Source organism: Schistocerca cancellata, chromosome 1, assembly GCF_023864275.1.
Source record: "Schistocerca cancellata isolate TAMUIC-IGC-003103 chromosome 1, iqSchCanc2.1, whole genome shotgun sequence".
Taxonomy (NCBI): domain Eukaryota; kingdom Metazoa; phylum Arthropoda; class Insecta; order Orthoptera; family Acrididae; genus Schistocerca; species Schistocerca cancellata.
This window is the reverse complement of record NC_064626.1, coordinates 987,833,520-987,847,498: the sequence shown is the minus strand read 5'-3', so window position 1 is coordinate 987,847,498 and position 13,979 is coordinate 987,833,520. Positions and strand designations below refer to the sequence as shown.

Sequence of the window (13,979 nt, the reverse complement as noted above, 5' to 3'; positions counted from 1 at the left end):
AATTTCAACGACACTTGGGTTCATTTCAGAAAAGGAAGGGACCCTGCTTGGCAATGCAATTGGGACAATGAGCAACAAAGGTTCATGCTACATTGCTGTAATTTTGTGATTTGAACAGTTTTAAAAGCTGAGGTCTGCCATACAGTTCTAAAACTTTACGTGCTTCCAGTCTTCCTTGTTGGTTGATTGAAGGTTTGAAGCCGTCGATCGAGGAGGTAGCGACAGTCACTCATTGTCAGCCGTCGCTGTTGCAGAAGCTGGACGTTGGCACGCCTTCTTCTCGGCACGGTCACCAGATGAAACGGGCTCTTGATGTGCGCCAGCTAATGCTTCCCGTCCACGACACCGTGTCAGAAACTATCATCGCAAGTCGAGCACAATTACATGCTGCCAAACCCCGAAAGCGCGCAACTCGCGGGAGCTTCACACAACACACCTGCTTCACTGCACCACCCCAGCCAGACACCCTCTCTGCTCTGCCCGCGCTCCACGCGACAGAGTTAACACTCCCAAAGATCCTAAACACTTGGGTTCTCCACACGACCTATCGATGTATTTGTTCGATACCATAGTTTTCCCTAGGCAAGACCCAGCGTATAAATACAAATAATATTCACAAAACAAACCAATTATACATTGACACAAATGCATATATATACAAATAGTAGAACAATTACAATATACAAAGACACAGAAATGTTATATCTTCAGGTAACAAAATAAGGAAAAAAATTTGCAGTGCAATAGATGGAAATAGGAGGATATGCATTTCCGGCGTTACAAATAGTGTAAGCATTTGTGACTCTGAACTGTAAACTGTTGTATTTAAACATGCCAAAAGGTGTATTACAGATGGGGATTCATTTTGTTTTCTCATAGACAGGTAACAGCAATTAGGCATGAGGCATATATATTTTTGAAAACAAAGCTTCCATGCCAACTTGGCTAATGGTTCCTTTTCCACAAATCAGGTACAAATCTACATGCAATTGAGCATTTATCATGATTCAAGTTCCTTGAAATGGACTGCATTAGACACCAGGCTGAACTGGTCTTCAATCTGGAAATGAAAAAAAATTGAGTACATTCAGACTGTAAATGTTAGTTGCTGTACAGAAATTCACAACCAAAAATTCTATTGATCTGACTATATCCTTATACTTAGCAGAGATCATTGTTTGGCCCCACTTTGGGATCGACTGGTTTTTATATGTCACCACTCTGCACTAATCAAGCTGCCATGGTGGGGAACAATTGAGCCAGTCCACCTCCAGATTTATTACGGACATGAATTCAGTTGTGTCCAGTTGAGCATTACTGAGAGTTATAGTTGCGATGACATGGGCACCAGCTGCTTCGCAAACAGTGCTGCTGCAGCTCACATTGTTGATTTTCAGCAACGGCAGGCACTCACCAAGTGCCTGGAGTTGCTGCAGGCAAAACAGCTGGCATCATGGGATGAGCTATGACATTTTTACTGCCTGGTGTCTCAGTCTAGACACAATTTGTTCAAGCTGGCTTCTCTGGGAATTGTGGCTAGGATGTGGGATAAATGTTTGCATGACCTGCCACATGCATTGGGATGGATTGAAGATAAATGGGATGTGCTTTTTCCTGTTCCCATCTGCCAACAATAAGGAGAGTGAATCACTAACTACTTTATTAACTATTATACCCTGCACTGGGAGATGGCCATGTGTTTTGAGAATCAGATGATGGCATTGACTGTCTTCAGCTTGTTCAACTACTTGAGAGAAATTCTACACTAATACTATCATTGAAAAAGGCTTGCGGTGAAGCTGTAACTTCCTGAGTGTAAGCACTTTTAAGCACTTCTCTCTCTATTGGATTACATGATTTATTATCAAGGCTGTGGAAATGTTCCTCTAATCTGAAAAACCCACATGTGCACACCATACTTACTAATGTCCTAGTAACTATTTCCTGCAAATAGTACACAGCAGAGCTATTAAGGGAGATTCTACAATTTGTCATTGGATAGTGGGTAGCAATGGTTAGTAATCTGCATCCAAGACTGTCACAGGATCATGTGAAGTTCTAGTTTAAGCCTTCCACTTGACTCCAAGCCAGAGGAATGTGTTTGGTTCTGAGAATGATGCTGCAAAATTCGAGCTCATGTTCCATTCTATGCATAAGGCTAGCTGTTTTCACGAATTCAACCAGCCACCTGTAGAAATTGAGGATGGGTTCAGAACCCATTTGTGCCAACAGAATCTGTGATCTGTGATGTCCAATTTGCTGCAACCATTGCACTCAACACCTGCTGGCAAAGCCTCCTTCACATCTGAGATGATGCTCCTGGCAAACATACCAAGTGGATGCTGGTCTTCTATTTCAAACTTCTTGCTATTTTATTAAGGGGCTCCATCACCTGCATAATGTCAATGTGTTCAGCAGCCATGAAACCCACCCTCTGTACTTGTCAGGGTCTTTTAGGGAGCTCATTCTTAGTTCAAATAGTCAATGTGTCACATATTAGTTTAGGTGTAGTTGGAACAGTGGGCAAGGCCTTAAAATATTAGAGAATTTGGTTAATTTTTTTGTTCAGCAGTTTCACTTCTGTTTCCCATTTAAAATGATTATGTAATCATATTTATGGAAAATTGCTTTAGGGAGAGTGCCAAATACTCTAGCTTCTTAAGTCTGCCATACTGTATCATCTACTTGGAACTGTTAAATGATGTTGCTCCTCCATAATATTTTCTTGTCAGTAGGAAGAAAACCATAGTATCTAAGCATTGTGCATCAGTATTTCTTCTGTTGTTACTGTGATTTTCTACTGTAGGTCAGTTTCATCGTGGACTGATATTATTTGATATTACTGATATTATTTGTCAGAATATAATTCATAAATATTAAGAATAACATTAAATCTTGTACAGTTTCTTGAGGTACAACATAATTAATTTCCACGTTATGCAGAAAAGTGTACTATATTTCATGCTGTACCTTGTTCTTCTGCTAATTTACAAATAGATAAAGAATTAAACCAATTGTAAACAACATCATGAATAGCATAATAAAATGATTTCATGAAGCATATCTCATAATTCATTATATCAAAGGCCTCATGTCTATGATTGACCCTAATGTGGTTGACTGTAGTTTACTATGTTCAGTGACAGTTAAGACTACCATCAGAACCAGTAGATAACTACTTAAGTTGATTTATTTTACACACAATTATTTCATGTGTCATTGAGTAATCCATTCATTTTCAAAATGATTTTATGTATCACAACAATATGTTACTAGTTTTACACTGGATTTTGTGCAAGTCTTCTATGTTTGTGCGAATCTGATCTTCATTTTTTGAATGTTTACAACTTTTGTTAATGTTTCCACAGTTCACAAAAGGATATTGAAGATTACAAGAATCAGATAAGCATCATGCAGACTGAACATCGAGCATTGTTGCATAATATATCTGGTTTGGAGAGTGATATAACTGACCTGAAAAATGAAATTTCAGAAAGGGATAAGTCAGTTGAGGAGAAGGTAATACTATTCCAATAATTGAAAAAGTGATATAATATGTAGTAAATCCAACAGGCAATTTCTACATTCTAGGAGAAGAGAATTTCGGAGCTAATGAGAAAGGCTCAAGACCTAGAGAAGTTTAAATATGTCTTGAGCTTTAAAATTGAAGAACTCAAAAGCCAGATTGAACCAAAAGATGCTGAAATAAAAAGCAAGGAAGCACAAATACAAAATGTAAGCTAACATTTAAATTCACATGCTGAAATTTTATCTATATTGTCTATTTATTTGATCTTTTGAATGAAACTAAGGCAAAATATTACACATATTACATTGTGTTTTCTTTTTGAATAAAGTCTAAGTCTGAAAATAAATAAATTTTAAATACAGAATTTGAATGTGGACACTTTATGTTAGCCCTGAATGTTGCTATTATAATTATTTCTGTTATCTGTAGGAGTCACTTTTTAATAATTCCACAATGCACTTTGATGTGTTGTGCTCCATCATGGGGTGGGTTAAATTAAAATTAATATATCAGATATATTGATTTTAGGTGCATAATTTTGTGGACAGTATCTAGAGTAAAAACTGGATACAAAACTGCTGCAGCATGTGAACCCATTTTTTTAAGGAGAGTGAGTGTAGCTTATAGCTGTAACACTCACAGTTTCCTATGAGTTAGAATCTTAAGCATTTATCTACTTTTTACAACTTTGACTGCTAGATTTCTATTAATTTCTGTGGTATTTGTTTAGTAAAAAATCTTTTAGATATGTCTATGTTTGCAAATGTGGATATAATCACAACTGTATAGCCCTTAATAACTTTTGATTTGCTATGTATATTTATCTTATTCTTAATTCTATATGTAATTTCTTCCTTTTTATCATATAGTGTAAATGATCTGCTGATTTCTTAGACTATGTTTTAATTAATGGTGTGCTTCCGGAAATACAGCTGAGTTGCCATTTCCAGTTTTGTACAATATTTCGATGACCAAGCCAGTCATCTTCTTCTGGTGCTTAAGGTTTGCTGTTATGTGTATCTGCCTGGACTCCAGTTGGTTGGAGTCCAGACTGTGAGTACTCATAATAGCTGTATCCCAGAAGCACAACATTAATCAGTGACACTAAGAAAATTTGAGAGACCGTGTTATTTCACTGATATTGTCACAGGTTGCTGTTCTGTTTCATTTAGTGGGGGCAATATATTTTAATTATTTTAACAGCTCCTCTGGCGAATGTTCTGTTTTTCCTGCAAAAACCTGTAACATTTATAAAACTGCCTCATTCATAAAGACTTACAATGACTTTGATTTTATCTTCATCAGTATTTGCACAGAAACACATTACAACAATGAAAATTCATTCACAACAGGCAAACAGTTATTGTATTATACAGTAAAGTGAAGCAGTATTTGATTTGAAGCAAATGGTTAGTATGCTGACATGATCTAATTTTCACTAGCATTAACACTGTATGATTACCAGTCAGAGAGAGTAAAGTCATACACTCCTGGAAATTGAAATAAGAACACCGTGAATTCATTGTCCCAGGAAGGGGAAATTTTATTGACACATTCCTGGGGTCAGATACATCACATGATCACACTGACAGAACCACAGGCACATAGACACAGGCAACAGAGCATGCACAATGTTGGCACTAGTACAGTGTATATCCACCTTTCGCAGCAATGCAGGCTGCTATTCTCCCATGGAGACGATCGTAGAGATGCTGGATGTAGTCCTGTGGAACGGCTTGCCATGCCATTTCCACCTGGCGCCTCAGTTGGACCAGCGTTCGTGCTGGACGTGCAGACCGCGTGAGACGACGCTTCATCCAGTCCCAAACATGCTCAATGGGGGACAGATCCGGAGATCTTGCTGGCCAGGGTAGTTGACTTACACCTTCTAGAGCATGTTGGGTGGCACGGGATACATGCGGACGTGCATTGTCCTGTTGGAACAGCAAGTTCCCTTGCCGGTCTAGGAATGGTAGAACGATGGGTTCGATGACGGTTTGGATGTACTGTGCACTATTCAGTGTCCCCTCGACGATCACCAGTGGTGTACGGCCAGTGTAGGAGATCGCTCCCCACACCATGATGCCGGGTGTTGGCCCTGTGTGCCTCGGTCATATGCAGTCCTGATTGTGGCGCTCACCCGCACGGCGCCAAACACGCATACGACCATCATTGGCACCAAGGCAGAAGCGACTCTCATCGCTGAAGACGACACGTCTCCATTCGTCCCTCCATTCACGCCTGTCGCGACACCACTGGAGGCGGGCTGCACGATGTTGGGGCGTGAGCAGAAGATGGCCTAACGGTGTGCGGGACCATAGCCCAGCTTCATGGAGAAGGTTGCGAATGGTCCTCGCCGATACCCCAGGAGCAACAGTGTCCCTAATTTGCTGGGAAGTGGCGGTGCGGTCCCCTACGGCACTGCGTAGGATCCTACAGTCTTGGCGTGCATCCGTGCGTCGCTGCGGTCCGGTCCCAGGTCGACGGGCACGTGCACCTTCCGCCGACCACTGGCGACAACATCGATGTACTGTGGAGACCTCATGCCCCATGTGTTGAGCAATTCGGCGGTACGTCCACCCGGCCTCCCGCACGCCCACTATACGCCCTCGCTCAAAGTCCGTCAACTGCACATACGGTTCACGTCCACGCTGTCGCGGCATGCTACCAGTGTTAAAGACTGCGATGGAGCTCCGTATGCCACGGCAAACTGGCTGACACTGACGGCGGCGGTGCACAAATGCTGCGCAGCTAGCGCCATTCGACGGCCAACACCGTGGTTTCTGGTGTGTCCGCTGTGCCGTGCGTGTGATCATTGCTTGTACAGCCCTCTCTCAGTGTCCGGAGCAAGTATGGTGGGTCTGACACACCGGTGTCAATGTGTTCTTTTTTCCATTTCCAGGAGAGTAGTATGAAAGGAAAGGAGACAAAGTGTGGTATGTTTCAGTTTTAACTAAATCATTGTTCGGTCTAAATTCCAATAACTCTTACAGATGGAAAAAGAGTTCATGGATTTGCAAAAAATGAGAACTCACTTAAGACTCTGCATAAATGATCTCAATGAAAAGTTAAAAGGAAAGGAAGCTGCATTACATACAGTGCAGCAGGCAAATTTGAAAAACAAAGCTACACTTTTACAGCTTCAAAATGACCTGCAGCAAACATCAGAGTTCATCCAAGATGCAGTGCAGCTAAAATCATTTGTAAAGGTAATGTATTACCCAAGATTATATTCATGAATTATAACTGTGAATACACTGACAAAAATATAATAATTTCTTTCACTTCTCGAAGTTACTTCTGGTTTTGTATAATAATTTTGATTGCTCTTTCACTACAGGATGCAGGAATTTTGAATGTATTTTGTTTTCTTAACTTGATTGTTTAATTTTATCGTGCAATGGTTCTGCCTGGTGGAGCAATGGCTTTTGTGATGGACTAAGTAAAACAATGTTATAAGGAGGATACAGAAAATTACCTCAGTAACTAGATGTCCTGGCACAACAACATGTGATCAAAATACTGACATTGCAGAAAATGCCATATCGAGTCTCTGAAAGAGAGATTGCTACACATCAACAGGGCTCCTGGAGGCACTGACATGATGAGAAAGCTGGAGCAATAGATATCATTATTTCCCAATAATTACATCTGGCACCTTCTGCCTGTTATGACTTAGAAGCCAAAAATTATGCCATTTCAGAAACACCAGCCACCCAGGCTTAAAAATATACCATCTAACTCAGGCAGGCATCATTGTCAGCTGCTAGCTGCAAGGGAAGGCCAGTTATGGTCAAATCAAGATGAGACAATAGGCTTCCATGCTGGATGCTGCTGACTTGGATCGATCCTTTCCACGGGTGGTTCACCTGGTGTGTAATATGATTGCCTTCATGGTGGACCAGGGTTTGACCCTGTGCGTCTAACTGCTCAGCCATTACTGCCTTAATGGACAAACACTGTTACTGTTCATTGCCCTGTGTGGCCACACGCTGCTACCGTCATGTGAGGAAACACCCCACCAACATCGCCCATACTGGAAAACGCAGTGGGACCCTGCCTGCTCCAGTGTGCTTCTCACTGTGCAGCATAAACAGGCCAGCTGCTGTGGCCACCTTTGCTGTCCAGCACTGGCTGCAATTCACCATTCTGTGTTAGCACCTCAGCTAATGTGCTGACTGGACTGATTCACCAGCTGCCACCATCACCTGAGGGAACATGCCAAGTTCTGTCTGTACAATGGGCCAAGGCTTGTATACATCACAGAGGGCATTGATGCCTCTCCAGCACTGTCTCTGCTGTTGTACTTCTTATGAAATAAACAGGTTATTCAACCAATACTGTTTTTATGACAGAACATCGCTTGACACCTCCTACCATACCACTGCACTCCACTCTGGCTGGTGAATTACAGACATCTGACCTATCACAGCCAGTTTCATCATCCACTGTAGGAGTCATGCAACCTAGGCACTTCAATATAAATGTCAGGCAAGGCACTTACGTGTTCTGAAGTCATTTGCATTGATATGATATGTTAATAAGTGCTTAGACATCTTCCATGATTTTTTTAAACTGTGATGGAACATGTAATTTATTCTTTGTAAGCTTCCCAAAGCATCTATATCTCTGTTCATACTCTACAATTATTTGTCATTAAATTTTGGAAAGCCACAATATATGCATTCAGAACTTGTAAGATGTTACCTCTCAGTGTATGTCTAAAATATGATGCAAGCAGGTAGATGAGATCGACAGTGTTAAATTCTTGGGAGTAGAGCTTGGTAATAAATCAAACTGGAGGAGCATACCTCAGAATTAGTTAAGTACCTAAACAAAACTTTATTTGCTGTGCTATCTTGTCAAAAATGTACATTATGAGAAATGCAGTTGAAGTAGAATTATAACGTGAACAGAGCAACTAGTTGCAAGTGTGGCACAAGTTAACTTTTATACCATATTTGTGGGTAGTTGCTATATTAAGGCTTTAACCATGTAGCTTTATTTGCAATGTGGATGTTGTCAGACTTAAAAATGCCAGCATACTTTGCTTATTTTTATTCCATGATGTCATACAGTATCATTTCTTGCAATAACTCAAGTCAAGCTCAAGCTTTCTGAGTCCAAAAGCATGTAATATGAATTATTTGTGATGTGAACTTAAGAATGTCTTGTGGAGACCTGTTCAAGAAACTGGGAATACTGACTACCACTTCCCGATATACAACGTAATTCAGCTATGCTGTTCACCTCAGACATTTTTGGAAGCACTTAAGATATCATAATTCTGTTTGTGTCCAAATGGATTGTGGAAAAGACTTCACGAAATGACATACAGTCAATTTGGTATCCATATAAGTCACACAAATATTGATATCAACTTCATTTTTTCAAATGAAACTATTGTAACTTCTACTGGAAGATCATAGATCTAAAAGAGGCAAATTCAATGGCATTCACTCTTCAAATTCTAGTTTGTGTTTTGAACACCAAACAAGCTGCTGTGTTATGAAAAGTTTGTATGGTATGGAATAGCCATATCAGGCTGATGGGGCACTCCAGCTTGACACAGGTAAGAGAGTCTACTTATAAAAGTGGAGTAATGGAGAAAAGCTTAATTTAAAACTGATACTAACCACACTTGGAAAAACAAGATAAAAACAGTAGGTTGTTGCCCATCACATACTACCATCACATACTAGAGGCATTGAGTTGCACACAGGCACAATGAAAAGGACTGCTATACATTTAAGCTTTCAGGTAAAAAACCTCCTTCTTCTGAAATAGAAAACACACACACGCAGTCAGAGAAGCATAAGTCATGTTAAAATGGCCACTGTCTCCAGCCCCAGCAGCCAGCAACAGTGCCCATTTGGCTGTGTGTGTGTGTGTGTGTGTGTGTGTGTGTGTGTGTGTGTGTGTGTGTGTGTGTGTGTTCTCTATTTTGGGAGAAGGACTTTTTTATCCAAAAGTTCAAATGATTAGCAGTCTTTGTCATTGTGCCTGTGTGTGACTCGACCCCTCCTCTTTGTAGTGATTAGCGATCTATCCTCTTTGTATTGTTGTTGTTCCATCCTGTACTTTCCATTGTTTGACTAATCACACTTGGCTATATGTGGTTGGACTGACACATCGACTGGAAAGCAAAGGACAAGGCACCTAAGGATGAGTCATTCATTAACTGTGGTAACAATTCTGCTCTTGTTTGTGCCAGAATCTTGAAAAAAAGATGCACATCAAAAGTTGAATGGTTTTGTAAGACAGAGAATTTTTGTATACAGATTGCTAAATAATAATTTCAGATCATGAGTCTGATGTGAAGATATGACTTAAATTGCAACATTACATCAATAACAGAAACCAAAAGGAAAGCACAAAACAATGTGGTCATAAACACCTCCTTTTTTTGAGTCATCAGTCTTCTGACTGGTTTGATGCAACCCACCATGAATTCCTCCACTGTGCCAATCTCTTCATATCAGAGTAACACTTGCAACCAATATACTCAATATTTCCTGGATGTATTCTAACATCTTTCTTCCTCTACAGTTTTTGCCTTCTACAGCTCCCTCTATTACCGTAGAAGTCGTTCCCTCATTCTTAACAGATGTCCTATCATACTGTCCCTTCTCCTTGGCAGTGTTTTCTTCATATTCCTTTTCTCTCTGATTCTGAGCAGAACCTCCTCATTCCTTACCGTATCAGTCCACCTAATTTTCAACATTTTTCTGTAGCAGCACATCTCAAATGTTTCACTTCTCTTCTGTTCTGGTTTTCCCACAGTCCATGTTTCACTACCATACAGTGCTGAGCTCAAAACATACAGTCTCAGAAATTTTATCCTCAAAATAAGGTCTATGTTTGATACTAGTAGGTTTCTCTTGGCCAGGAATGCCCTTTTTGCCAGTGCTAGTTTGCTTTTGATGTCCTCCTTGCTCTGCCCATCATTGGTTATTTTGCTGCCTAAGTAGCAGAATTCCTTAACTTCACCTATTTCATGACCATCAATCCTGTTGTTAAGTTTCTTACTGTTCTAATTTCTGCTACTTCCTCATTACTTTTGTCTTTTCTTGAGTTACTCTCAGTCCATATTCTGTACTCATTAGACTGTTCATTCCATTCAGCAGATCATATAATTCTTCTTCAGTTTCACTCAGGATAGCAACGTCATCAGCAAATCATGTCATTGATATCCTTTCACCTTGAATTTTAATTCCACTCCTGAACCTTGCTTTTATTTCCATCATTGATTCTTCAATTTACAGATTGAACAGTAGGGGCAAAAAGCTATATCTCTGTCTTACATCCTTTTTAATCTGAGCACTTCGTTCTTGGTCATCCATTCTTATTATTTCCTCATGGCTCTTGTACATATTGTATATTACCTGACTCTCCCTATTGCTTATTCCTATTTTCTCAAACAATGGAAACTCCAGGTAGGAATATAAACAGTGTAGGAAAAGATAGATTGCTACTTGTCATAAAGAAGACATGTCAGTATGCGGATAGACACGACTAAAAGACACTCTCATATAGCTTATGGCCACAGCCTTCATCAGTAAAGAGAAAAGAGAGAAAATAATAAATAAACAATATTCATTGACCTCTAATCCATGTTCACTAGGATTTCATTGGTTCCTGGAGGGTGGGAACAGGAGGCAGTGTCCTTGTCCCATGCCCACTTTCCCCTATCCCTCCCCTTGGGTGCTGGGAAAGTTCCTTAGTTAAAAAAAATTTTAAAAAGGGGTAGCATCTTTGATTAGCAATCAAAACATCCTCAACTCCAGGTTCAAAACCCGCCACTGATTAAAGTTTGATTAATAATCAGCAGTGGTGGCCGATGGCTTTGTCAAAGAGGGTGGAGGAGCGGACATAGTTCAGGGCACTCTCTTGTTCTTTGGGTGGGAATCTGCACGTAAAGTTGGAAGAACACCAATGATCAATGGCACTGGGGATGCAGAAGGCAATGGAAATCACTGCATTAAAGATACATAATGTGTGTCCACATGATATGTGGCCTGTAATTGAAAAAGTGTTGTGATAATCTCTCTGTTGACAAAAGATTCTGGAATAGTCCCCTATTCGGATTTCCAGGAGGGGACTGTCAAGGGGAGATGACCATGAGAAAAAGACTGAGCAACCAATGAAAGGATAACCCTGTACAAGTCGGGACTTGGAATGTCAGAAGCCTGAATGTGGAAGGGAAGCTAGTAAATCTGAAAGTGGAAATGCAAAGGCTGAATCTAGATACAGTGGGGGACAGTGAAGTGAAATGGAAATAAGACATGGATTTCTTGTCAGATGAGTGTAGGGTAATATCAACAGCAATGAAAATTGGTATAATGGGAGTAGGATTCATTATGAATAGGAAGGTAGGGCAGAAAGTGTTTTATGTGAACAGTTCAGTGATAGGGTTGTCCTTTTCAGAACAGACAGCAAACCAAAACCAACAACAACAGTCAAGTACACATGCCAACATCAGAAGCTGAAAATCAAGAGATGGAGAGAGTACATAAGGGCACCGAAAGGGTAATACAGTACATAAAGTGAGATGAAAATCTAATAGTCATGGTGGACTGGAATTCGATTGGAGGGGAAGGAGTAGAAGAAACAGCTACAGGAGAATATGGGCCTGGGACAAGGAATGAGGGAGGAGAAAGACTAATTGAGTTCTGTAATAAATTTCAGCTACTAATAGTGAATACTCTGTTCAAGAGCCACAAAATGAGGAGGTATGCTTGGAAAAGGTCAGGTGATGTGGGAAGATTCCAGATAGATTACATCATGGTCATAAAGAGATTCTGAAATCAGATACTGGATCATACGGGCACCGAAAGGGTAATACAGTACATAAAGTGAGATGAAAATCTAATAGTCATAGTGGACTGAAATTCGATTGGAGGGGAAGGAGTAGAAGAAACAGCTACAGGAGAATATGGGCCTGGGACAAGGAATGAGAGAGGAGAAAGGATACAGGTTGGCTGGCAGCTTTTCGAGGAGCTCTTTGCGGTGTGGGGGAGTAGCCATGTATGTGAAAAACTGCATCGCATTTGAGTCAATTGATGTTTCAAAGTATGCACTGAAAAGGTGTTTGAATGTTGTGCAGGTGTGGTTAAATTTAATGGAGCTAAACTTCTAACTGTTGTTATTTATAGATCCCCAGACTCCGATTTCACAACATTTTTGCTAAAGCTAGAGGAGGTTCTTGGTTCACTTTATAGGAAATGCAAAAAGTTAGTTATATGTGGTGACTTCAATATTAATTGTATAAGTGATTGTGCAAGGAAGAGGATGCTGGTAGACCTCCTTAATTCATATAATCTTATGCAAACCGTATTCTTTCCAACAAGAGTGCAAGGGAACAGTAGAACAACCATAGACAACATTTTGTTCATTCCTCATTACTAGAAGGGCATTCTGTCAGCAAAAAGGTGAATGACCTTTCAGATCATGATGCACAAATTTTAACTCAAAAAGATTTTTGTGCTGCATCACGTGTTAAATATAATCATCAGCTGTTTAGGAAAGCTGATCCAGTTGCTGTAGAGACCTTTGTAAACCTTGTAAAGGAACAAGAGTGGCAAGATATTTATAGCGCTGATACAGTAGACGATAAATATAATGCTTTTATCAAGACTTTTCTCATGATTTTTGAAAGTTGCTTTCCGTTAGAACATTTAAAACAGGGTACTAGCACAAACAGGCAGCCTGGGTGGCTGACTAGAGGGATAAGAATATCTTGTAGAACAAAGTGGCAATTATATCAAAACGTTAGAAACAGTCAAAATCTAAATGCAGCATCCCATTACAAACAGTATTGTAAGGTGCTTAAAAAAGTTATTAGGAAGGCAAAAAGTATGTGGTATGCAGATAGAATAGCTAAGTCTCAGGATAAAATTAAAACCATATGGTCAGTCGTAAAGGAAGTTGCTGGTCTGCAGAGAGAGGTCGAGGATATAGAATCAGTGCGTAGTGGGAATGTCCGTGTTACTGATAAGTCACATATATGTTCAGTATTTAATAATCACTTTCTGAATATAGTAGGTGAACTAAATAGAAACCTAGTCCCAACAGGGAATCATATAGCGCTCTTAGAAAAAAGTGTTCCGAGACTGTTACCTGAAATGCTCCTCCATGATACTGACAAGAGGGAGATTGAGTTATTAATTAAATCACTAAAGACCAAGAACTCTCATGGATATGACGGGGTATCTAGCAGAATACTGAAGTATTGTTCTATGTATGTTAGCCCAGTATTTCCTTTAGGAGTGGTCAGTTTCCTGACCGATTAAAGTACTCAGTAGTGAAGCCACTTTATAAAAAGGGAGACAGTGATAATGTTGACAATTTTAGATCTATTTCTATGCCATTGGTGTTTGCTAAAGTTATCGAGAAGGTTGTACATACAAGGTTACTGGAGCATTTAAATTCACATAATTTGCTGTCAAAT

General features: G+C 40.0%; 1 protein-coding gene across 1 annotated transcript in view; it reads left to right on the top strand.

Annotated features, from left to right (window-relative positions):
- The window catches only part of LOC126120331 (cilia- and flagella-associated protein 57-like), a 294,506-nt gene that overhangs the window by 159,320 nt on the left and 121,207 nt on the right, over positions 1 to 13,979 (top strand). Inside the window, exons 16-22 of the mRNA XM_049915076.1 lie at positions 1,166 to 1,436; positions 1,494 to 1,616; positions 1,736 to 1,793; positions 2,944 to 3,016; positions 3,369 to 3,519; positions 3,592 to 3,735; positions 6,523 to 6,738. Coding sequence (XP_049771033.1) covers positions 1,166 to 1,436; positions 1,494 to 1,616; positions 1,736 to 1,793; positions 2,944 to 3,016; positions 3,369 to 3,519; positions 3,592 to 3,735; positions 6,523 to 6,738 — 1,036 coding nt within the window. The remainder of the gene's footprint in view (positions 1 to 1,165; positions 1,437 to 1,493; positions 1,617 to 1,735; positions 1,794 to 2,943; positions 3,017 to 3,368; positions 3,520 to 3,591; positions 3,736 to 6,522; positions 6,739 to 13,979) is intronic.